The following is a 23,152-nucleotide window of genomic DNA, read 5'->3' as shown; positions in this document are numbered from 1 at the left end:
ACTGTCCCTTCTGAAATAGGGGGGAGAGTAGGGGGCAAAGAAATTACATTGTGTTGTTAACATAATCGATATGAAACCAATTCTGAGGTAGGTTAACTATCACCCCTCTTTCTCTTCCAGCCTTTTTTCTGACTTAATCTTTTGAGACAATAGGATCTCTTAAAATTCGTTCTGCAGCTTAACCAAAAAAACCCCCAACAAAACAAGGCAAAAGTATTGATGAGCTTTAGGAGGCCAATTGTGGATTTTTTAACGCTTCCAACATTTCAGTCTGTGGACTGTTAACAGAAGTTGGTTTTAGGATATTATGGTTCGCAGTGTTTTAATATTTTGTTCCAGGATTCATTCTGGTATTTGCTGCAGTGTTTAGTTGTTTTTTTGATCATAAAAATCTGTGGCCGTTAGGTTAAGGCATCACGTTTTCTATCTTCTGCTTCATTCAGCTAAGCAGTTACTGAGGTGTAAACTTTTTTCATTTTTTTATTAGGGCTAGTTTTCATAAAGCGCTCCTGCAGAGAAGCCTTTCCTCTCTTCATCTCTTCAGCAGCCTTCTACATGTACAGACCCCTTAAAAATAGTGGGGATGATCCTTGTTGCTAGCAGTGTTTGTTTGTCACCCAGGGACATGTCCCCATGCAGCTAGAAGAAAATGGGGGAGTCAGGATAGTTTCGATTATTGCTCTGTCATGCACTCAGCAGCAAAATATGGTGTACCATTTTAGAAAAAAACACAGGTGTTTGCTTTATCTGCAGCGCACGTGAGTTGAGAAATATTCTTCCGTATTTCTTGGAGAGGAGAATGGCCACACACTGCCTACAATACCAGCTGTGCAAAAGCGGTATGCTGCTGCTCTTGGTGATTTTTATCCCAGTCTTAACTCCCAGTAAAGACTGTTGGGGGCTGCTTGAGGCCTGCAGTGCTCATAAGTATAGTTTTTAAAATATCCTTGCAACAGAGTTTTGAACTTTAATTTTATCCTGCAGGAGTCAAATACTTTAGAAAGGTAATTCTTACACCTAATTACTCTATCTTTCTGCCCCAAGTATGTTCTTTTCTTTACTCATCCACCAACTGATACCTGTTTTTTTTTTCATATAACCATCATCTATGCCCTTTGGAAAGATTTTTGCTGTCAAGAACTCTCATACAGGCTAATTTACTTGAACAATGCGATAATCTTTTTGACTTCCCAAGTCTTTCAGGATAAAGTAATCAAATGCAGTGTCACAACATTTGTGATTAAGGGGCAAGGGAAAATGAAGACAACTGCAGCTCATGAGGATAGGCTTGTATGAATTGTTTCTAAATTTACATTTTTTTGAGCTAGAATCTTTGAACATAAAAGATAATTAACTGAGGATTTATTGTGAAGTGAAAATGATAGCAGCAATGACCTCCATTTCCATTAGCAAGACCAGCCTGATTTGGTGACACACTTCTGTTTGCATTGTTCTGACCTGCCTGTAATTAATACACACTGTGTGTATGTGTGTATATGTAATCATGATTAGCCATGAGAATTTTCAAAGTTGTCTGTTCTCATTAGGAACATCAGCAAAGAGAAATCCCATTTAAATTCCAGTGCAATGGGAAACTCAGTTTTGCTCTTGTACATTATAAAGATTGCAAACCTATTATGTTTCTTTTATGAAGCAGTTGTCAGCACTATCTCATTAACTAGCATTATTCTTTATGTTCTCTCACAACAGCAAGAGGACTACATTTGCCATATACTCATTCTATCCAGAGAGTAATGCCTGCCAGTAAATTTCCTGATAGATCCTCGTTACATTTCCTCTAGTGTTTGTATAGTTAATTTTGTGCCATAATAGTGGAGGTTTATGGGATAAGTATTTACAAATTCGTTTTATCAATCTCCACTGCATAGAATCACATAAATATTTCAGTTCCATATTCAGAAAGAGGTGCGACAACATAGTTACATCGTACAGCAATTCTGAACTGCTTTGGTTGCGTTGGTTAAATTGCATTTAAGAATAGTGTGAGAGGCTCTGCAGACCATTCATGTTGTGGGGTTTTTTTCATGAATTTGGGATTAGTGGAGGAAGAGGGAGGAAGGAAAATTATTATGTTCTGTCAATAGTTAAAATGATTCAAATGATGACCCACCCCATTATATAAAGTAAAATCATGCAAAACTTTATGTACAGTGCTGTAAGAGTGTAAGGTATTGAAAAATAACATTTATTCATGAGGTCTTATAAAGAAAGGGTCATGATAAATTTACAGCTTTTTACAATTTTAGATTTTAAGTTAGCTGAATATAAATGTGACAGGACTTTTGAAGCAAATACCATAAAGTTAATATCCTTTGGTAGAAGAGATGTTGTTCAGAAGCAAGCAACCCATTCACAGTTTCACTATTTGTGGTACTGTGTTCAATCTTTATACAGTGTTTATAGACCAAATAGATGTTCAATAAAAAGCTTATTCATTTAATATTTCTTATAATGCATTGAAAAAAAAATCAGTATCTATATGGAAGTCTGAAGCAACCTGAAGCCAGGAATGTAATCATTAAGATGCACAACAGAAATGCTAACCAAAAGAGCCTAAAGGGAAGAAAAGGGAAAGAAAAAGATTTAATCTTTCGTAGCACACTGTAGTATCTTGGTATCCCATTAAAGAAAATAAAGAAAAATCTTTTAAGACTTGATGGATCAACATTGGGGCATTCTAACTTGAGATACGCACATGAGAAAGGTCACAGCTCTCGTTTGTGCTCTTCCCCTTGCCAGGAAGAAAAGGAGGCCGGGAGGCGATTGCAGTGGTTTTAGATGGTGAAAGCAAGGGGAGACTCCATTTGAAGCCGAGAGAGAAGTATATGGCCTTAGCTCAGAAGAAAGACAGTTAGATAGAAGCTACCTGAGATGCCATAATAGCTGCTGAAGATCTTATCGTTACGTAGTGTCTCAGTAATGAACGTTGTCAATTTTTCTCTTTTTTGTAAGTGTGTGACACTATTGCTGTTCTGTGCTTTTAAAAGAATATATTCTTTTATCGTTAACTTTCATCCAATGATAAAAACCAATACTTGATATTCTGAAATTTCCTTCTATGAATGTAATAATCCCCAAAATTCAAGTACTTAGAGAGACATTTCTTAGCATATCTTTCTCATATGTGATTGTGCTAGAGTGTCTGAAGGGGATCAAGCTATGTCTCCATTGCTTGAGTTGTTTTTATTTTTTGTCATTTTAATGATGTGCTTTGCCATTTTGGAAGCGGTGTTTAATGTTTTCCTATTGATTTTATAAATATAGAGTAAACAAATAAAAAATTACATAAGGTAGCAGAAAATGAAAGGCAACCCAACAGAGGACATGTTGCAGACCAGTCTGAGTGTCTTGGCCTTAAGGAAGATTGTTGGAGGGAGAAGTGTTGCTTGTAGAACCGTGTAAAGAAAGTGTGTCATCCTGCATAGACCACTTGCAATATGTTCTTGTAAGTAAAGGTCATACACGTAGGAACAGTGAACATTTGCTAGATTTATAAGATGAAGGACTCTACCCTGGAAAGCAGTGACTTTCAAGGGAGCTTTTTATGTTACAGTGGATAAACCTCTGAATGCACAAGATCTTTGAATGAAGTGTAGCTGCTAGTGTAACTAAGCAGGCAATATGATCCCTTGTTATTCAGTAGGGAAGCTGAAAAGGAGCTATTATTACTATCTGTGGATATGATGTTAGTAAAACCATTAATGCACTATGTTCAGTTCTTATGTCCATATTTCAAAAGGCTATTGAGAAACTGGCTGGGTTTTGGAGAAGATATGAATGAGAGTGACTTGAGTGCTGGAAAACTTGGCTTAAAGAAACTTACAGTTTAACTTGTGGTATGTAGTTTATCCAAGATCAGTTAAGCGATAACTTTATCAAGGTCAGGAAATACCCACAGGACAAAGACATCTCTGAGAGACTGCTGTTTAATCTAGCATAGATTGGAGGCTGAAGCTAGATATAGTCAGATGAGAAGTAAAAGACATTATTTTAACAGTGAAAGTATTAAACCATTGGAACAAATTCTTGGGAATATGGTGGTTTTCTTTGGCACCTCTAGGTCAAACCTGGCTATCTATCTTAAAGATACACTGTTATTTAACCAAAAGTTACGGGCTTGAGACAGGATTTAGTAGATGACAACCTTTAAGCTGTGTTATAAGGGAGGTCAGCTTAGATGATCGTGATGAATCTGTGCAAAAGATTTCTCTCCCTGCCAGCCTCCCACGTTTTTTTTATCAGCTTTGTCTTTTCCCTTTACAAGTGAAACAATGAGTAGGACTTTCAATGTGGGAGCAATTTGGCCAAAGATGGGTTTTCTAACAGATTGCTGGCTGAGTACACGTGAGTAGCATTTGAACTTTCTTTACTTTTAACCTTTTCCAAGCACTTTCACTGGTTTTTGATGCTTTCTCTTTTCCCCACTAAACTATAGGGTTTTTTTTCTGCAAAATCCACACTGAAACCAACTACTTTTGTGACCTCTTTCAGCTAATTAAAGGAATATTTCATGCAGACTGATGAATGTTTGAGATGCTCTCTCTTCTCTTGCCCCTTCTCCACCCTTTTTCCAGTGTTGTTCCAGTGCTCCTATCTGAAAAAGCTTCTAGATTCCAGATGGCTTTCGAACTTGCAATCAAAAATTTTAAGAGTGATGTTTATGCACAGTACCACATAAATGCTGAGTAATAATATAGCTGCCAGTCAAGATGATTTAGCTGCATTCACAAGCCCAAACTCGTTTAACAATGGCTTATACTTGCTTTGACTGGCTGTAATGAACAGCCTGGGAGTACCATTGTCTACCATAAAATAAAAGGACGTCTTTTCTGAAACTCAGCAAGGTAGCATCTCTAATAGTTTTTTGACTTTCATTTGTACTTTCAGAAATCTGCTTTTCTCTGTAAATTATGTTTTGAGTGCTGTGTCTATAATTGCTTTGTTCCATCAACAAGGAATCTTACATCATTTTGATGAGCGGCATCCTGAAAGGATGTGACACACAGAGTCAGATTTTCTTGGGCTAAGCTAAAGGTGGGCTGTTCTGTGTAAGGTCAGCCCCCGTTGTATGAAAAATAAATGAACTGTGAAACAATGCTTAAAAAACAGATAATGATTGTCGTTTAAAATTCTCTAGCAGAAAACAGTTACTGTGAAAGTACTTTAGAGTTTTTTTGTCATGCTGCCAAGCTCACCTAATCTGTCTTAGTCTCTCCAATTTATAATGAAATTACTTTCTTATCTTTGTAAAATGTAACCAGAGTGGATCTTTGTCAAATGAACCCATATAATTTACGTCATTAATTCACACAGTTTACCTAGTTTTCCTGATGCTGTTCTAAATGTATTCAACCTTGAAATGAGAAATGGGCCTGGATCTGTATTCCTGTAGTTCTACAATCGTCATCTTAATTTCACTGGAGTAAATGGGGAATAACATCATTTGTATTGCTGTTGCTGTACCAGTGAAAAATTGGCATGAGTGAGATCAAAATTCAGACCTATACATCTTGTTTGAGATTTGAAATCCAAAGGTAAACTTTTCTCAAGTTTACGTGTTTTGATTCAGCTCAGTGTAGGTTTTTGGCTTGAACCTCAATTTGGGTTTGAAACTGTGCCTGTTCTTTGCTAGTTAAATGGGATGAGTTGACTGTAGTTAGCCTGATCCACTATAGCTGGTAACACATTCATATTTTAGAAAAAAATGTCAAGCTTGTCTTGAATTTGTATTTGTTGAAACTCATGACTGTCTTCTCCAGAAGGAAGAAGCAATGATGAGGTAGAAGACGCTACCAGAGTTATGACCATATGAAAAATCAAAGCAAGAATAGTGTAAGGGAGGGTTTATCTTTGAACTGATAGCAGATGCAAAGGCTCGACACTGGCTGGTTTGTGGCTTGGCATGCAGGATGAGAGAGAGAAGTTAACAGATAGCTAGAGAAATACAGTAAATATGTCCTAAAGGGAAACGAAGCAAAGCAACTTTTTTGTATATTGTGGAAATTATGATGAAGGAACCTACCTCCTCCTGTCTTGGTCTTCTGTGGTCCTGTTGCTTGTGAAAGGAAAGCAGGACCATCTCTGGGGCAATCATGCTTGTTTATGCATACCTGGCATTTTTTGGTCAATATATCCTCTTAATAAAAATAACCCCAAATGGCCTCAAGTATCAACTCGGTGTTTGGACAAAGAAGCAACAGTTTTTAAATATAGAACTTTTGTTGGTGTGTGTTATGTTTCCTAGTGAGAACAGATCCAAACCCAACATCTCAAAATGTCCCTTTTTTTATGGAGGGATTGAGGAAAGGAAGAGATGTTTGCTTTCAGGTTGGTGTTATTTTCTGACTGTCTCATTTTCTCTCTTCTGGCTCCACGCACATAGTTATGATCCAGTTCTGCTCCCTTTGGAATTCATGGCAGCATTCCCACTGACAGCAGTGGGATGGAGGTATTTGTGGCTCTGGGCATTTTAATTCTGATGTCCTGGCAAAATTCCAGTACACGTAATTATGTTCTGGCAAGCTGAATTCTACCTTTATTAATTTCATTAATTATTTGTGTTTGCACAGCACCTAGAAATTCTAGTCAGTCATGATGCTAGGAACTTTACTATCATGGAAGAATTGTATGTGCCCATTGCTCTGGAATTATTTTGCCTGAAAGATGGACACATGGAAGACAGCGTTCAGTTTTTGCTTGGTAGATGGAGTTGGAGTCCTAACTGCAAGTAATCTTTTACAGAAAGTCATGGAAGCACATTTTCAGATTGTGTCTGTCTTGTGCTATGATTTGCACTATAGAGATACCTGCAGTAGCCAGTAGTTTAGCAGTTTGGTTTCCATAGACTCACAAAATATGCACTGTGGATGTACTTATCAATGCAATTTTCCTTTTAAAAAAACCAACCACAAGAAAAACAAACACACCCCACTACCCCCTCAAATAAAAAAAACCCAAACCCCAAACAAAACCAAATGGTGAGAGCAGAGCTTATATTTTTAGTGGTATGTTACATACTTCTGTGTTTAGATTTCTGAACAATTACAGTTACAGAAAGGAAAATGCTTTTCTGATTTCAGCAATAAAATTGGTTTTTCTATTTAACACCTAACTGCAAAGTACTGAATAGAGCTGTGGAGAAATTAAGGACTTTGTCAATATGAATTGTCCTTTCTCTCCCATCATAAGGATGTTTCAGACTGTTAAATAAATTTAAAGTGCAAAATTTGCAATGAGTGAAGCTGTTATGAATTGCTATGCTATTAGCAACCAGGCAACAACCCATAATAACTGCCATTCTCTAGTGGTTTTTCTTGAATCCAAACAAGAGATTTTTCTTTTAAACTCATACATACACAAACACCAGGATTAATATATAGTTTTTCTAAATGTTTTTTTTTTTCAAGGGAAATACTCTATAGGTCATGTTTGTGTATCACAAGGATGCTCACTAAGCTTGAAAGGCTTAAAATAGGCCAGTGAATTCCCTCCAGATGGGCAGAGGCCAGCCTGCCCTCCTGAAGCCTGGGTGACTACCTTGGAAGTGTCTTGGCATTTCTGGCCTTACCTTAACCATACTTTCAGAGAATGTGATTTATAGGACGTGTTGAGCCAGAACCCTCAGAGAAAGTAGTAATATTTATAGTAGTATATTCTGTTATGCTAATCAAGCTGAATTAAGCTGAAAATACCTGGGATTGTAAAAAATCAGGGATTTGACTCATTACTAGATGATATGGCCTTTTCAATGTAGCTTGTACTATTTATACAATATTTAGGTAAAAAAAAGTGTGTGTGTAGAGATATATATATATAAAAAACTATTCTTTTTGTAAATGTAATGTTAGAAATTTACATGTCACTGAGCTGGTAGCACCTGTTCTTGTGACCTGAACATCATAGGAGACTTGTAATGATACCAGTGTTGCTACTTTCATTGCTAGAGATGTTGCCTTCTGGTGTCACACTAGCAGAGCAGAAAATAAAATACCCCTGGCTAAAGATGCTGGTTAGGAATGCAGGCATATGCTAGTAACATCTGTATGAGGCATTTATGATTTTGTCTGTATAAATATGCTTGCTTGCATGATTGTGCTCTCTCTGTTCTAGGGTTAAGCTTCGTAAAACTTGTGTTGATATGCCCGAATAGGTATCTCTTAGGCAGCTCAAGTAGCCTTTGTTTAACTCTGTCAGAGCTTTGAAGGAAGGAACAACCACTTTGTTAGCTGAGACTTCTGTAGCTTCTCTTCTTCTGGTAGATATATATGTGAAGTGTCCCATACTCTGTAATGCCCGTATCCTTGACTGAAGAATGGGTGTATAGTATGCATTGAAAACTCAACTAATAAAGCAATCCAGAATTTTGCAGCTTCACTTCTTAAAAAAATAAAAATAAGTCCAGTTATTTTAGAAAGTTCTAAAAGTGACTTTTATCAATATACTTTCAAAGAACTCTTCCAATAATTCCAATAATATTATGCACAGTTTAAATAAAAAAGAAAAGCATTTTTATTCAGATTCTCATGACTGAAGTCATTTGAGTTATATCTTTTTATAGAAACGGAAGATCTGTGTGTCTAATAATTCAATTTATATGTCTATGCATGTCTGAGTGTGTATGTGTGTTAGAGAAAGAGATACCTATAATAATGAAGTTGTCTATCATAGCATATATGCACACATTTCTGATAGATACTTAATGCTTGGAAATGTTGAAAGCTGAATGCTGATAACATATTTGTAGTACAGTATATAGTGTTTACTAGACCAAACGTTATTTTACTGAATGCCAGAGACGCTTATGTTATATAAAATGTATGGTCTGGATACAGTTCAGAGCTATATGCATGTGATCACAACAAATATACGGTCTTTTTTCATCTGTTACCAGCATATTATTAAGCTGAACTGTTTTCTGATTGTATAGCCAATGATTATTTATCTGAAGATAAAGTATGAGTGGAGAGCATGAGCCGTACTTGTTATATCTGTCTTTCTTACTACTTCCCTCTGCTCTTTTTAATTTAAGGTTGCCTTTGCCTCCTGGAGCATTCTCAGGTCTTTGGGAAAATCAAGAAACATTCCAGAAGTTATATTTCCAAAAATTTCCAGTAAGAATTATGAGATGAATTATATAAACTTTTGGTAATCCTGCAGAACTGAATGATAGTAAACTTAAACTGGATAACATACAAAATCATCATATCTTATTTTAATAGGAGATCTTTGATATATGTGTTATACAATTAAAAACATTTCAAGGTAAAACTTTCTTCATCCATACTTTAAGCTTTTGGGCACAATGTTTTTTTTTAAGATCTGAAACAGAACAAGTAAACCTCAAGCTTCTGAACCTAAAAGTTGTTTTATGTCATTTAATCTAATAAAAGATATAAGCCTCACAACCTTAGACTAGCATAGCTTCAAATATACTACTGCTGTCGACATGCAGTCATTCTAACTTAGTATCAGTCCAAAATATACACTTGCCCACCGTGCACCTAAATACATTGGAGGCTCCTTACTGCATTAGTTGTTTCCATGTCAGATGAACTACCCAAGGACTGGCTTCCTCCTTTCCTTACAGAAATAGATAGATTGGTCCTATGTGAATGTCCAAAATGGAACGTTTGGTTCAATAAAAGTAAATGAGTGAATTAATCTGGTAAATTATTTTTTGTGTGCACTTGCATCATGATGATGATGTATGTTTGGATCCAGCAAACAGGAATATCTTTAGGAGCAATTTGACAACTGTCATTATATTGTAACCATTCCATTCTCCTTGTGTAGATTCAGGCAACATCATTCTCCAAGCTGTCAGTGATCAAAGTAAGCAGAGTTGGAAAAAACCCAGGTTTATGTATTGTCTTCTGTTCTGTCTTAACAAAGACTACAAAACCTTTCTGGAAAGGGAGCTGCGTGGTATATTATGACGTAAGAATGGTGAAAAATATTACAGAATTAAATCTTTCAGGCACCAAAAATGTATTTCATTTGAAACAATCCGTTTTGTTGGTTTCATGGGAGATGAATGGATGTTCCTAGTACTATTTCTGAGTTTATTTTTGATTGTGTTGTATTTTAGGGATATTATGATACTATGGATGCAGGTTATATGGATGAAGACGGCTATTTATACGTCCTGTCTCGAGCTGATGACGTGATCAATGTTGCCGGACACAGAATTTCAGCAGGCGCGATTGAAGAGGTTAGCATTGCCTGACCATAAAATAGAAGAGTGAATGATGAATAAAGAAAGCTGAGACTGAAAGTCTCACAAAATCTCTCATTTTCTTTCTGTTTTTTTTTATTGCATTTCCATTGGTACTTTTAACCAAAACATTAATTGTTTCAGGTCCTTCCTATTAAGGTGCTTTCCAGGACCATAATAAATTTAGTCAACAATAAGCAGTTTGTACCATGGGATTGATAAGACAGGCATGGTTTGACATTTGAAGGTGGGTTTAAGGAGCAATAGGGTAGCACAGGAAGCATTCCTGTAAGCTCTGATAATGTATTTATTTGGGAATACATTAAGATAATGTAGGGTCAGTGTGCCAAGTAGTTTCATCAGCTACTGTAGTTACTTAGGAGTAGAAACTTTTATTCCTAAAATACAGTTTTTAGTTGTGGTTTTTTAAAGTGCTTGGTGTTGGCTGAATTCTTTTCACATAGACTTGCATTCAGTGCATTTTCTTGATTTAAAGTTTCCTTCACAGATTCTTGACAGCTGTTTTGTCTCTTACTGTATGAGCAGTGCTAAATGAACAATGAAAATTTCTGTAAAAAAACCCCTGCTGTTAAATTGAAAGTCATTAATGTAATACCCATGCAACTCAAGAAGTTGAAAATAGTGCAGTTCATAATGGTATCTGAATTTCATATCATTGTTCAATCACCTCTCTGGAACCACTGTGATTGATTGCCAGTTACAAATTTCCCTGATGACATATCAATTGGTTATTCAGGGAGTATAGGAAAAGGTGTGCTGGGCATGTACAAGGGAAAAATACACTTTTAAGAACTCTGAATTTAACTGTTCACTGAATCACAAACTAATCTGTTAGTCATTTTTTGCTTTATAATGTCTGTTAGTGTAATGACTTTTTTAAAAGGCTAAAAAACTTAAAGAAGAACAGAAGAAATTCTGATTACACACAAGTGAACAAATTCAGATGAACACAGGCAATCCTTCAAGCATCGGTCAACCAGGGAGCTGAACCAGCCGCTGCCCTGACTCGGGTCTATGGAGACATAAAGGTGGCTTACAGTCCGCTTAAACCTCTTTCCCTTTGAAGTCAGTTTTTTGTGTTGCTCTACTAAAGCGCAGCAGGGAATCTCATCCCCACCCCTTACTGCTCAGGGGCTGAGCTGGGCATTGTTTCTTCGCTTCAGGCTGAATCTGAAGCTAGTATAACAAATGACGAATTGAATTGCCTCCTTAGCTGTATTACCTTTGTATCCATCATCCCGAGCTTCGTCCAGGCTCAGTGCCTCTGTTTTTCTCCCTGCTAGTTCGGTCTTTCCCCTAGAAACAAAAAATGTTTCATCACTATGAAATTCTAGAAGCTTTTCAATTCACCTTTTGAACAAAGCTGAAAAAGAAGAGTGTTGTTAATGCATGCACAGCAAATTGCTAGTTAAATGGGAAAGGATTAACAAGACCACAATTAGCTCTTCAGTAAGATCAGTAAATACAGAATTAGAGGTTCATTGAATCGGCATCTAATTAAGTGACAGTCACCTTGTTGAGCAAGTATGTTATCTGCATTTACATTATAGCTGCATTACAAGCTTAACAAGTTTTTCCTTAGTGCTTTGACTAAGATTTTCAGCTTTATTATGTTAACATTAGTTAACAATTAGTTTCTTTGTCTAAGGTATCTATTAGTATCATTGGAGCTCCATCTTTACTGCAATGCAGTAGGTGTTACTGTTTACCTTGCCAATCAGTGAATGTTAGCCATTATGGTAACCTCAGCTTGTGTTGATACATCCATCTCTTTCGTCTGTACATCTATGGTGTCCCTGCTTGCCTGGACTCTTTCTGAAAAAGCCCAAATCAAATCTTGCCTATCTGAGGCAACAGACTGGAAATGGAGGAATTTAGCATGAGAAATCCCCTTCCTGATGGTGGGGTTTCTGTCTGCTGCTGCATCCTTGTGCCCAGTGATCATTCCAGGCACGTCATTTCACTTTCTCAAGATTTTGCTTACTTTTAAACAGTTTTTAAATGTCTGGTGCTGATTCTGTTCTTTTTTTTAGCTGTTTTACAAAGTTTGATGATTTTTAAATTAGTATTTACACTTTCAATCATTTGAAATTAGCTGTCCCAAAGTCAAAGGCATGTTGATAGGATTTTGGATAGATTGAAGAAAAATATTACAGTAATTGCAATATTCCAACTTAACATAAGACTTTTATGAACAAATGACAGACTGGATACTACAAAACAAGCTGGCAACACTTAAATCTCCACCATAGGGGTCCTGTTGATGCCTGATAGGTAATTATGGTATTGATGGTAATGTCAGGTTACTGCAGACTTTTGTCCTATGTTTCTGTGGAAGACAATAGTTAGTCTGGTTGTAGACCTTACTAGTCTACTTTTCCATAATTCATTGCCTTTTCTTCTTCTTTTTTTTTTTTTTTTTTTTTGTTATATATGGCAATCAGGTTGCTGTGGTCATGGTCAAGAAGTCAGAGCAGGAAAGAATGGGTATTTGTAGCAGGAAATGGAATGCATTATTGAGGCTCTGGACTAGAAGTGACTAAAGTGCGTAAGTGTATGTGATGCATTGAAATACCATGGAGATTTGGAGTTGCATAAGATTCATTCCTGTATGATTTGTCGGTTTGGATACAATGACTTCTGGACAAAGTAGGCTGCATCTGAATTCAAATGTACTTGTGTATATTTAGCTTCAGTATTTTTGCAGCAGGCTCCTCTGCCCTTCTAGTTCTGGGATGAGCCCAGCCAGAACTAACTCCAGTCTGTTGCACTTGCTGTTCTATACATGGCTTGTGCGCATCCCATTTAATTCCTGTGAAAAATATATGGTTTCAGAAGCTGTGCGTAAATGGTCATGCTTTTGTACTTTGATAGAGCATGCCTCTAAGCTAACTGTTTCCCGTTTGCTTTTTTGTAGCATGGGACATTTCTAGGATCATAGTTTGTGAAATGAGTATAGCTTCTGTCAAACAAAGTATGCAAGAAATGCCTTGTGCAGATTTCTTTTGCTAAAAACTGCTTGGTGTGTGTTGTAGTGACCATGGCACAGAGAGCCAGTTTCTCCTTCCTTTTGGACTACAAATCTTAAGGATGGTGAAATCTGTTTTGAGGATGGGTTATGGGACACCCTTTGAATTGTTCCTTCCACCATCGGTTTCACAACCAGGTCACACGAGAGCCTCCCATTTGTTAATTGGAGCGGCAATGATTCAGCTTTCCATTCCTTCAGGTTTTTTTTCTCCCGTTTTCTCTGTACCTTTCCTGTCTTCTTCCTCATGCTCACGCCATTGTATGAGTAGCTGATGCAAATGTGGTGTTCCTACTTAAAAAAAAAAAAAGCCTTTATTCTTAAAACTTCTTTTAGTTAGTCTTCCTTTCGATCATCCCACTGCCTTTGATTTTGACAACACAGTATGTGAAGATCTGGTATTAGCAAACACATAGCCCTTGTGTGCACAGATAAATTAATATGCCCAGTCACATTATGTGGCCTCTGTGTGGCCTTTGTGTAGGGTCACATTAGGTCCTCTTTGTGGTTGAGTACAGAGGACGTGTTGAAAGCACTGTTGACAGCAGGATGCCCCAAGGGACACTGATACCTACATGAAAAGAGCCAGTTGCTTTGGAAGAGGATTCACAACTGCTGGTATCTTAAGTCCAATTTTGTCTCAGACTTAGTGACACACATCTCAGTATGTCCTGAGACATCTTGGTGACTTTTTCCCAGGAAGTGAGAACTTTAGCTGGCTAATTGGAAAGAAAAGAGAATCTCTCACTTTTTTTCCTAAAAGAAAGTTTGAGATATTAGTGCTACTGTCTATCACTTGTATAATTGTGTAAACGTGTAGTAGGAAGGAGGGGACTCTGGTTTAATTCCCTTTTTTGTCTAAGGAGGCTGAGACCTAATGTTTCCAAGAGAGTTAGCTGAACTAGGCTGGCTGCAAGCTGAGATTGGGCCTGTATTTGGCTTTGGTTGAAACTATGCCTTTGTGCAGCAAAGAACAAAAAAGATAAGAGTCAGAGAGAATGAACCGATATGACTTTATAGCCCTGTAGTAGGAGTGCTTCTGTGGTTTTGGTCCTTACTCCACGCGCTTAACTCCATGTTATTCATAATGTTAGATTAATGTTATTTGTTCCAGCAAAGATCTCACTAACAAAACCAAAGATGTGATACTCTCCCAAAGCTGTAAGGAAAACACCTTTGCTTTGTTCTATATTTGTATCTTGTGCTGCCATAGTTTTTATTTCTTAAGTTTGAAAACTACACGTAAGTGTGTATGAAAGTATACACACATGTGCATCTGCAACGTGTAATGGGAACCCTGAGGTGTACTGACTAAATACTTTTTGCTGTCAAAATATAAGAAATAAGTCTATTTTTTATGTCCATGCCTATGGAATTTTTTCACTGAAATGCCCAGTTATTATTAGCTAAGATTAGTTTTGTTTTCTGTCCCTCAGTGTGTTCTCTTCCATCACGCTGTGGCAGACTGTGCTGTTGTGGGCCAGGAGGATCCTTTAAAAGGACATGTTCCGTTTGCGCTGTGTGTACTGAGAGAAGGTGAGAGCTTGCTGATACTGATGTTACTAAGACTTGCAAAAATCCCAGAAAAGGTAAAGGACATGAACTTCTTCATTAGGTATAAAGACAGAAGAGGAGAAGATTTTGGAAGAGATTGTTAAGCAAGTTCGAATTAACATTGGCCCAGTAGCAGCTTTCCAGAAGGGAGTGTTTGTGAAACAGCTACCAAAAACACGCTCTGGCAAGATACCACGTTCAGCTCTTTCTGCCCTTGTCAGTGGAAAGCCATATAAGGTAAGTTGGAGATGTATGCTTTAATGAATTAGGCACACGTGCACATCCAAAGACACAACATCATGGTTTCGATTCTCTAGACCGTTCTGCAACTGGTCCGTGACTTCAGCTAGTACATTATATTTTATTTCTACTGTAGCTTACCCAAAAGATTTTCATGTTCCAGAGCTTTCCAGATACTTTTTTTCTTGATTGTTTTTGAAGGCTAGATTTAGAAGATTCTCTGAATGAAATTCTGTTTTACTGTTGAAGCACTGCAATCTTCTGTCACTTGCTTCTATATATTCTTCCTTTTCAGATAACACCGACCATTGAAGATGCTAGCGTGTTTAAACACATTGAAGAAGTGCTAAAGAAAAATTAAATGGGATAATACGTTGATAACAAACGTGTCAGTTACTGAAGTATACAAAGAGACTTTCTGTTAGGAAATACCACATTTTAAAAACTAGTAATGATTTGGGACTAATTTTTTTTACTTCAGAAATGTTACTGTGTTCTTTACCATATTGTCACAGCCAATGAAGCATACTAAAGTCTCTGCATGTTGTCATTATATGCTGGATATTAAGATTGCTAAGAATTGCAAATAGAATTTATACATTTCTATAGCCTTAAAGGGAAGGAGTCACTGGATTGTCTATCTCATGTGATGTCATGTAACCTTACATTTCAATCCATTATTGTATAATGTGACCAGTAACTTGAGTTTGGCTAAAACAGCTTACAAAAGGTAAGCCGTGAACTGAGGACAGCAATAAATAGTAATTCTAATGTGAAAATTATTGCAGACATAAATTGTCCTCACTCGTAAATTATGAGTGACTAAAAGATACTTTATGTCTTAGATTTTTATAAATTTTAAAATTTTAAAATTAGTTTTCTTGATGCCACTGATTTTTTTTTTCCTATGTCTTTCTGCTATAAATTAGATTCCTGTAGGTTTTTTACTCAATAACTTTCTGAAGTGTCTTTTTTTGTAGAATGATAGATAATTTCTGGTTTTCAAATCTGTGAAAATCTTTATTTGTCCATAGTAATATTCCATAAAAATCATGTATTTTAAATAAAGGCAGGCATTTATCCTTTGCATTTTCTGATGATTTTGTTGTTGTGGTTTGTATCACTTATAAGGATAACCAGAATGTGCTTTTGCTGACATAATTAGACATTTCAGGCTCACTGAGATATATATAACCAAGAAATTTAGCACATACAGATCTAGGCAGCCCATTCTTGACTTTATAGGCCATTTCAAAATACTTACAGGGTTCTCAACAGGCGATGAAGGATACGCTCTCTAAATGCATTACTTCTCAAGCTGCAGGTTTTTAATTGAACAATAAATGTAAAAATCCTTTTTAAAATATACGTTCACAGGAAAGTTTAAAAACAGAGAAGTTACTCAAACTCAGCAATGCGTTCCAGAGGAAGAAACAGTAAGCAATACGCAAATTCAGATGATGTTGGTATAAAAGAGAGGTTCTGCACTTAGGCTAAGCTAAGGTAGAAGTTAAGTCCAGACATATTTTGCTATGGCAGTGTGTCCTTGAAAGAGTCCAGAAATGCTGTTATCTCCTATTGGGTAGAGGTAAGGATGTTAGCCCTGTTAAGTGATAAAATAAACCAGCAGATTGATGTAGGAGCTAAAAGGTGATAGATAGGTGCTAATTAACATGAGCCATACCCTGATGTTGCCTTATGCCTGTGACCTTTTTTGTAGAGTCAGTGTTACATAGGAAATAAATAAAATGTCCATGTGTTTTTTTCACGAGGGACTGCATGCAGCTGAGCCAACGGTGTTGAACCAGGTCATACAGTCATATCATAAAACAGCCCAGTTTGAGTCTGTGCTCAGACTCATTTGTTTTTTGCCAAATAATTGCATAAGGTAGCCACCCAGCGCAACTATTTGATTCAGCTGAAAAATCACAATCTGAACAGGAAGTAAAAGCATTTAAAGAGTGAGTAAAGGCTAATGATGCTTTATGGTAGATATGCTAACTATACAGGTTAGTAATTTATATGTGGGAGTAATTTTGCTCCTCAGAGATGTCTGATAACTTTCCTGAAATACTCTTATGTAAGTTGCAGTTAGTTGAAGATACTATTTTATTCTGGATGGATTATTCAAGTACCAAGGCTTTAATAGGAGGCCCATGCCAAATAATGGAGTGCCTTGCAGAGGCTGCTGAGTATTTTTCAGTTTCACAATGCTGCAACTTAGCAACCTATGCTGAACAGCTACAGGGCAAGAGAGAGATCTTGGAAGTTATCACTGATGGTTTTTTTTTTTAAATCAGAAACTACAAAGGTCTTATCACAGAGAAACTGTGGCACGTTCACGAGGTGCGTGGCCATTACTTTTTTGTAAAATGAAAGCTGAGATGTTGTGTATGTTTGCTGCTGTTATCCCAGCTGCAGCCATCACGTTGTAATTGCAGAAGCAGGGGAGGGGAACTAATTAGTCAGAGCACAAGCCCTCTAGTAAAGATGCTGCAATAGAATGTAGGAGAAGAGAATTTATTTCCTAGATCTTGTATAGTTTACCCAATGACATCTCATGTTCCTACACCAGTTTCTCCATTTGTAAGGAAAGGTAAGCTGTTTTCTAGTTTGGGGCTCTTTTTTTAAGGAAGAGAGAATTAATGCCAGACTTTTTTTTAAAAAAACCAACATAAGTAATGGATATTTAGGCACTTACCTTTCTGAGGGGCTATTTGCTCATATTAATATTGAAAAGAAACAATTATCTGCCCTCTGAACTGTTTCTGAAGAGCTTGAATAGTTAGTATTCTTAAAGTGTCTCCATGACAAAAATATTTGTAGCAAGTTACTTCTGCTTTCTGAGGAAGTCTGAGCTTTTTTTATTATTATTTTATTTTTTTAATTTTCTTTCTATTTTTTTCTTTTTTCTTTCTGTTTTGGTGGGAATCATTTAAGATCAAGACTGGGATAAAAGAGAGGGGCAGAGTGGTCAGGTGTATTCACTCTGCTACCGCCCTGGTAATGTGGAGGATTCCAGAAATGCCAAATGTCTCATTCATCAGCATTCAGAAAACCCAGACAAAGCAAGCCACCTTATTGCAGCAGTACAGTATGGAAAAATAGTTGTTTCCCGGGCATTGCTTTTGTTTTCCAGAAGAGCCTTTTGCTGAGGAACTGTGATTGCGGAATGCTTTGTCTACAGCTTTAGCTTTGTGCCGAGCTAGAGAAAGGGAGAAAGAGTAGTCATTCTCGTGCACAGCTCTGGTGCTGCCGAGCAACCTGGTTATACCATCAAGGAAGAACAAGTCCATTTAACAAGTGGTAGGAGAGCACTGATTTTCTTAATTTTATTTTTAGAGAGAAGCAGCATGTGGGTAAATTTGAATGGTCAGGGAGGTATTGAAACTTGGCTGGCAGAGGTCGATGTAGTAATTATTCCCAGTGTACTGAAAGCATTGGAGCCAACTAGACAACGTTTAGCATAGCCACGATTTCTAGCTGTTGTGAGTAGAGCTTCAGCTCATATAGGGGAGACAGGCACGTACTGGGAGATTTTATATGTTAGCCTTAGATCAAAACTGAAGTCACAATAATACTCTTTTAAAAATACATTTTTAATTCTTCTAGTCTGTTTTCTTCCACTGTGAAATAAATAATTTGGGGGTGCTGCACTCCTGGAGCAGGATACCTGCAGCTTTGGTCGCAAGATCTTGCTCATTCTTTTCCTCAACACACCTCATTCCCCACCACCCCCTGAATTTGAGCGTGAGCTGTGACAACGCGGGCTGCAAAGGAAATTCTTTAAAATGGGCGCTGGTGTTTACGAGGGGAGGTGTATTCAAATGATACTGCAACCGCTGAAAACGGTGTTTGCATTGCTTTACTTCGTGACATTCTGGACTAAAATAATCCAAAAGGAGATTGAGGGAGGAGAAGAAGGAACATCAGCAATGATGTCGGTTAAGCCCGAGGAACTGTACTTAACAGAGCCATGTCTTTATACAGTTGTGTGCTAACCCAAGCCATCATATCGCACCCATCAGCAAGTTCAGTGCTCCCTCTCGTGGCAGACCCTGACCAGTAAATCCATCGTAACTCACCTGTTAGTGGCAAAATGTGCTTATGCTTAGCTATGAGAAGTATGTGGCATCCAAACTATTTTAATGCCACTACGTAGCAAGCTTAATAGACTTATAAACACAAATAGCACTGAATTCTTTTTTATTGACATTGGGGAGAAAAATCTTTCACCATCTGATTGACTGAAGTTTGCCAAATGAAAATAGACAAAACAAATGTTTATGTACGTGCAAACATTGCAGATCAAACTGCTAAAAGAAATAACTAAAAGACAGGTCTTGAGCTAAGATCAAGCAGCAGAAAAATAGCAAATAGGTAAATGACTATTAAGTAGGTCTTACTTTGAAACTTCCCATTTAAACAAAGAATAAACAACAATAACACCACCAAATAAAGCCACAGCAGGTAATAGTTGCTCTTCTAAACTTTTATACACTATATATTAATCACTCTGTCTTTCAGTTATTTCCTCTGATAAAACTGACTTCTGTGAAGTCTCAGCAAGGCCATCTTGGCTAAAAACAACGTTAGACAGGAGCCTGTCTAATGCCCTGTTATAATGAAGAAATGGTGGGGTTTGGCTTCTCTTTTCTTTCTTTTTCTTTGTTGAATATATCTGGAAACGAGAATCTGATTCTATGCAAATATTAGATTTAATTTTCCAATGCTGGCTGGTGTCTGAAGATCCTGGAACGAAAAGGTGGCTCTTGGTAAAGCAAGATTCTTCTTGGTCCGCAGGTAACATAGAAGAAAGTTTTTGATTTTTTGTATAAATCATGTTTTATTAAATTGCTTTTTTTTTTTTGTAAACAGTTCTTCTGGGTTTATTTGTTTGTTTTTAAGAGGTGAGCCATCATGGTGCTTCTCTGTAGAGATCTAACATTTCCATTTTGTCTTTAGAGGTCCATTTTGGCTCCAATTCCAGGTTATGTCATTCTATTATACATCATCAGAGGCAGGTGTTCAGCTTTAAATATTGACAGATTTTTCTCAGTAGGAACATGTTGAAGCTTCTAACTCTGCTAAACATATTCATTTGACTGTTACAATCCAAAAACTGTAAAAATGGTGGAATGGAAAGATACAAACAGTATTATTGACACTGTATTGTCAAATGTTTGCACTGAGACCCCATGTACCATAGATTTTATTTTTAAAAAATCATATTTATATCCATTTACATAAGACTTACACATTTTAAAAGAAATACATACACAGTAAATACGTAAATGTCTAGTATTTTACAATAAAACAGATGGAACAATGTAAAAATGAGTGGCTTCATTTGATAAAAGCTTTGGATGTGCACTACTGCCAAATTTCTGATGACAGAGATGCTGAGAGGAAAGGGGGAGGTTGTTTTTCTTTTTTTTCCATAGTAATTTAGGTATTTTTTTATTCTTGTTTTAAACTAACCAGTACATGAAAGGAACATCATATCTGTTTGTCTATAAACCTTATGTGTTCTCTTCCCTATTACCCTGTTCTTGCAGAGAGTTTTAATGCTCTTTTTCCTAAGTAGTGGTAGTGCACTTCAGGTAAAGTAGAAGAAAGAGATGACATCTAAGGGAAAAAATAAACAAACATTAATTAGCGAGATTCTTTGATTCTAATTTGGTCTAGGATGCAATGACACCAGAAAATATTATAGCACTAAGCAAGCTGTTGCATGTTTTACTAAAATATGGGTTTTGAGTATCTGAGGGAGACATGCATTTGTTATTTAATTTTAGATCTGCAACATACATCTATTAATAATGCATTTTAATCTTTTACTAATGTATACTGATTTTTGTTCTAGATCAAAACAGACTCCTGCTCATGTTCATTTTATAGTTGTTTTCTTGCTGTTTTGATTCAGCACTGGGGTTAGTTTCCTGCATCTGGAGACCTTTGCCTGTTTGGCACAAGGCTGAACACACATTTTAAGTGTATAGACCTTGTTGATGTACTCTGTGATTCTCCTTGTTCACTGCAGCTCGACAGCATTTGCCTTTTTCACCCTGATGATTTCTTTGCTGTGGACCAGCTGTTTCCAGATTATCATTCACATCTTTTTGGAACTCCTCTTCTCCATCTGTCTTTATCAATGAAGGGTTCCAAAGAGGATTTGTGAAGTACATCATTGATTTTGCCAAATCCCCTTTGACATTTAATTAGAATAAAAGTGAAACTAGTATGTTCTGTTGCCCCAGCCTGTGGCAACGAAACAGTCCTGGCTGAGCCTTCTGACTTGGTGACAAGTATTTCATAAGAGAAAAGTGTTGGGAAAGCTTAGACGGTGTGACTGCCAAATCCACTGGCTGTGTAACGGCATTGCAGATGCTGAGCTGGGCAGCATACAGCCACCACAGCAGAACGCTTGACCTGTCCCACATGCTCTATGGTAAACTTCTTTGCAAGATTAAATGGCCAGACACCTGCAGTCTTAAATGTTCTTAAATTTCTGATCTTGAGAGTGCGCTCAAACTGTGCTGCGCAGAGTATGCTCGTGTAGCTGTTCTGAGAATGTCAGTTCATGGTTGCTGGCAGCTTGTCATAGTAGTTTCAACAAATGTTTAAAAAAATACCTGAAATGCAACTTGAAAGCATATGAATTGAACCCAGCTGTTGTGAAGAAACACCGTAAGACACTGTAAGGTTGTACCCAGTTGGTGGTGTTGGCATAAACTATTTTGAAATATGAGGCACTGACATTCTCTGTAAGAAAGGTGAGTAGCAGAATGCAAGAATCTGCAGCCTGCTGTGATCACAGGCCATCTCATTTGTTCCCTGTGCAAACTGTTTGCAGCTCTCTCTTCAGTCTGCTCCTCATATGTATATTCCCCTTTACAATATTAAAAATTCTTTTATATTGCTATTGTGTGATAGCTCATCCAGCTATCCATCCCCTCTGTTTCTTAGTTAGAATCAGTCCCTGGTTCTATGCATGCGGATAGTTTAGTCACCAGAGTAATACAGCTACTGGTGTATTCTAGGCAGAGTGTTAGAAGCCTGGGTCTCAGTCTGACCTGGATCTGGAAAATTTCAGGAGGCATGTTGTAGTGCGTAGTCTTCCCTTTTGTCCAAGTATCAATCAGTTCCTTCCATGAAGAAGCTGTTACTCAGGAACTGTGATCACAAAATTCTGAAAACTCTTCTGTTGCCCTTCAACCAACTTCACATCCCCCATATGAGCAGTTTTTGTTTATGTGTTCATTCTTGAGGTTCAGGTAATTTGTTTAAGTTTTCAAGTTTGATATAATAATGAAGGAAATCTTGTCCCTGCATATTTTTTGTATAATTTACTGAAATCCAAAATTATTTTAACTTGCTCTTTGGTTTCTAATCTGCATCACAGTTTGAAATTCCACTTATGAACAGTGCATATACTAAAGTTCTAGTTCACACCATCTTGTTGCTTCTTTAAAAGGAGTATATGGTAAGTGAAAAGAAATTGTAGTATATTAGTGTAAGTCATCCTCATACGTTAGCCTTTACAATTTACATGTAAATTTGATATTCTTATAGAGCTCTCAAGCATCTAAGATTAGAATGTAGTTGGCAGAATAGTGGACAAGCAGCAATATGTACCGATATGACACATATCGCTGATACTTGAAACACTAATACTCCTATAAAAATGGAAGTTAACTTGTATAGCTTGTATAACTTTGTATAAACATCTTTTTGCTCAAAATACTTAACTTCCATATACATATAGTGCCAGCAAAGTTTGCTACTTTACTTCTGTTTGTGGATTGCTACTGTTTAGACAGTTTTTGAATACAGTGGGAATAAACAGCTTGGATAATCTTAAGTTAATTTTTGTTAATATACCAATTTTCAATTTCTGCCCTTGTTGCACTCTGCAAACCAAGTGGAAAATATCACCTCATGTGCCTGGCCTATTACTGTTGGCCTAATAGATAGCTTGGTGTTTGAACTTGATTTTTTGGTCATACTTTATTGTTTTCAACAGTGCAATTCTGAAGCATATAGGAGAAAAGATACGCATCTCTGCTATCAGT

General features: G+C 37.0%; 1 protein-coding gene across 1 annotated transcript in view; it reads left to right on the top strand.

Annotated features, from left to right (window-relative positions):
* ACSS3 (acyl-CoA synthetase short chain family member 3) overlaps window positions 1-16,166 on the top strand; it is a 97,537-nt gene extending 81,371 nt beyond the window's left edge. Inside the window, exons 12-16 of the mRNA XM_050899937.1 lie at window positions 9,050-9,131; window positions 10,109-10,231; window positions 14,720-14,819; window positions 14,899-15,074; window positions 15,373-16,166. Coding sequence (XP_050755894.1) covers window positions 9,050-9,131; window positions 10,109-10,231; window positions 14,720-14,819; window positions 14,899-15,074; window positions 15,373-15,438 — 547 coding nt within the window. The 3' untranslated portion in view covers window positions 15,439-16,166. The remainder of the gene's footprint in view (window positions 1-9,049; window positions 9,132-10,108; window positions 10,232-14,719; window positions 14,820-14,898; window positions 15,075-15,372) is intronic.
* The last annotated feature ends 6,986 nt before the right edge of the window (window positions 16,167-23,152 follow it).

This window comes from Gymnogyps californianus, chromosome 1, assembly GCF_018139145.2.
Source record: "Gymnogyps californianus isolate 813 chromosome 1, ASM1813914v2, whole genome shotgun sequence".
NCBI classification, from domain to species: Eukaryota; Metazoa; Chordata; class Aves; order Accipitriformes; family Cathartidae; genus Gymnogyps; species Gymnogyps californianus.
Note: the sequence above shows the minus strand (reverse complement) of the source record. Positions and strands in the feature narration are given on the sequence as shown.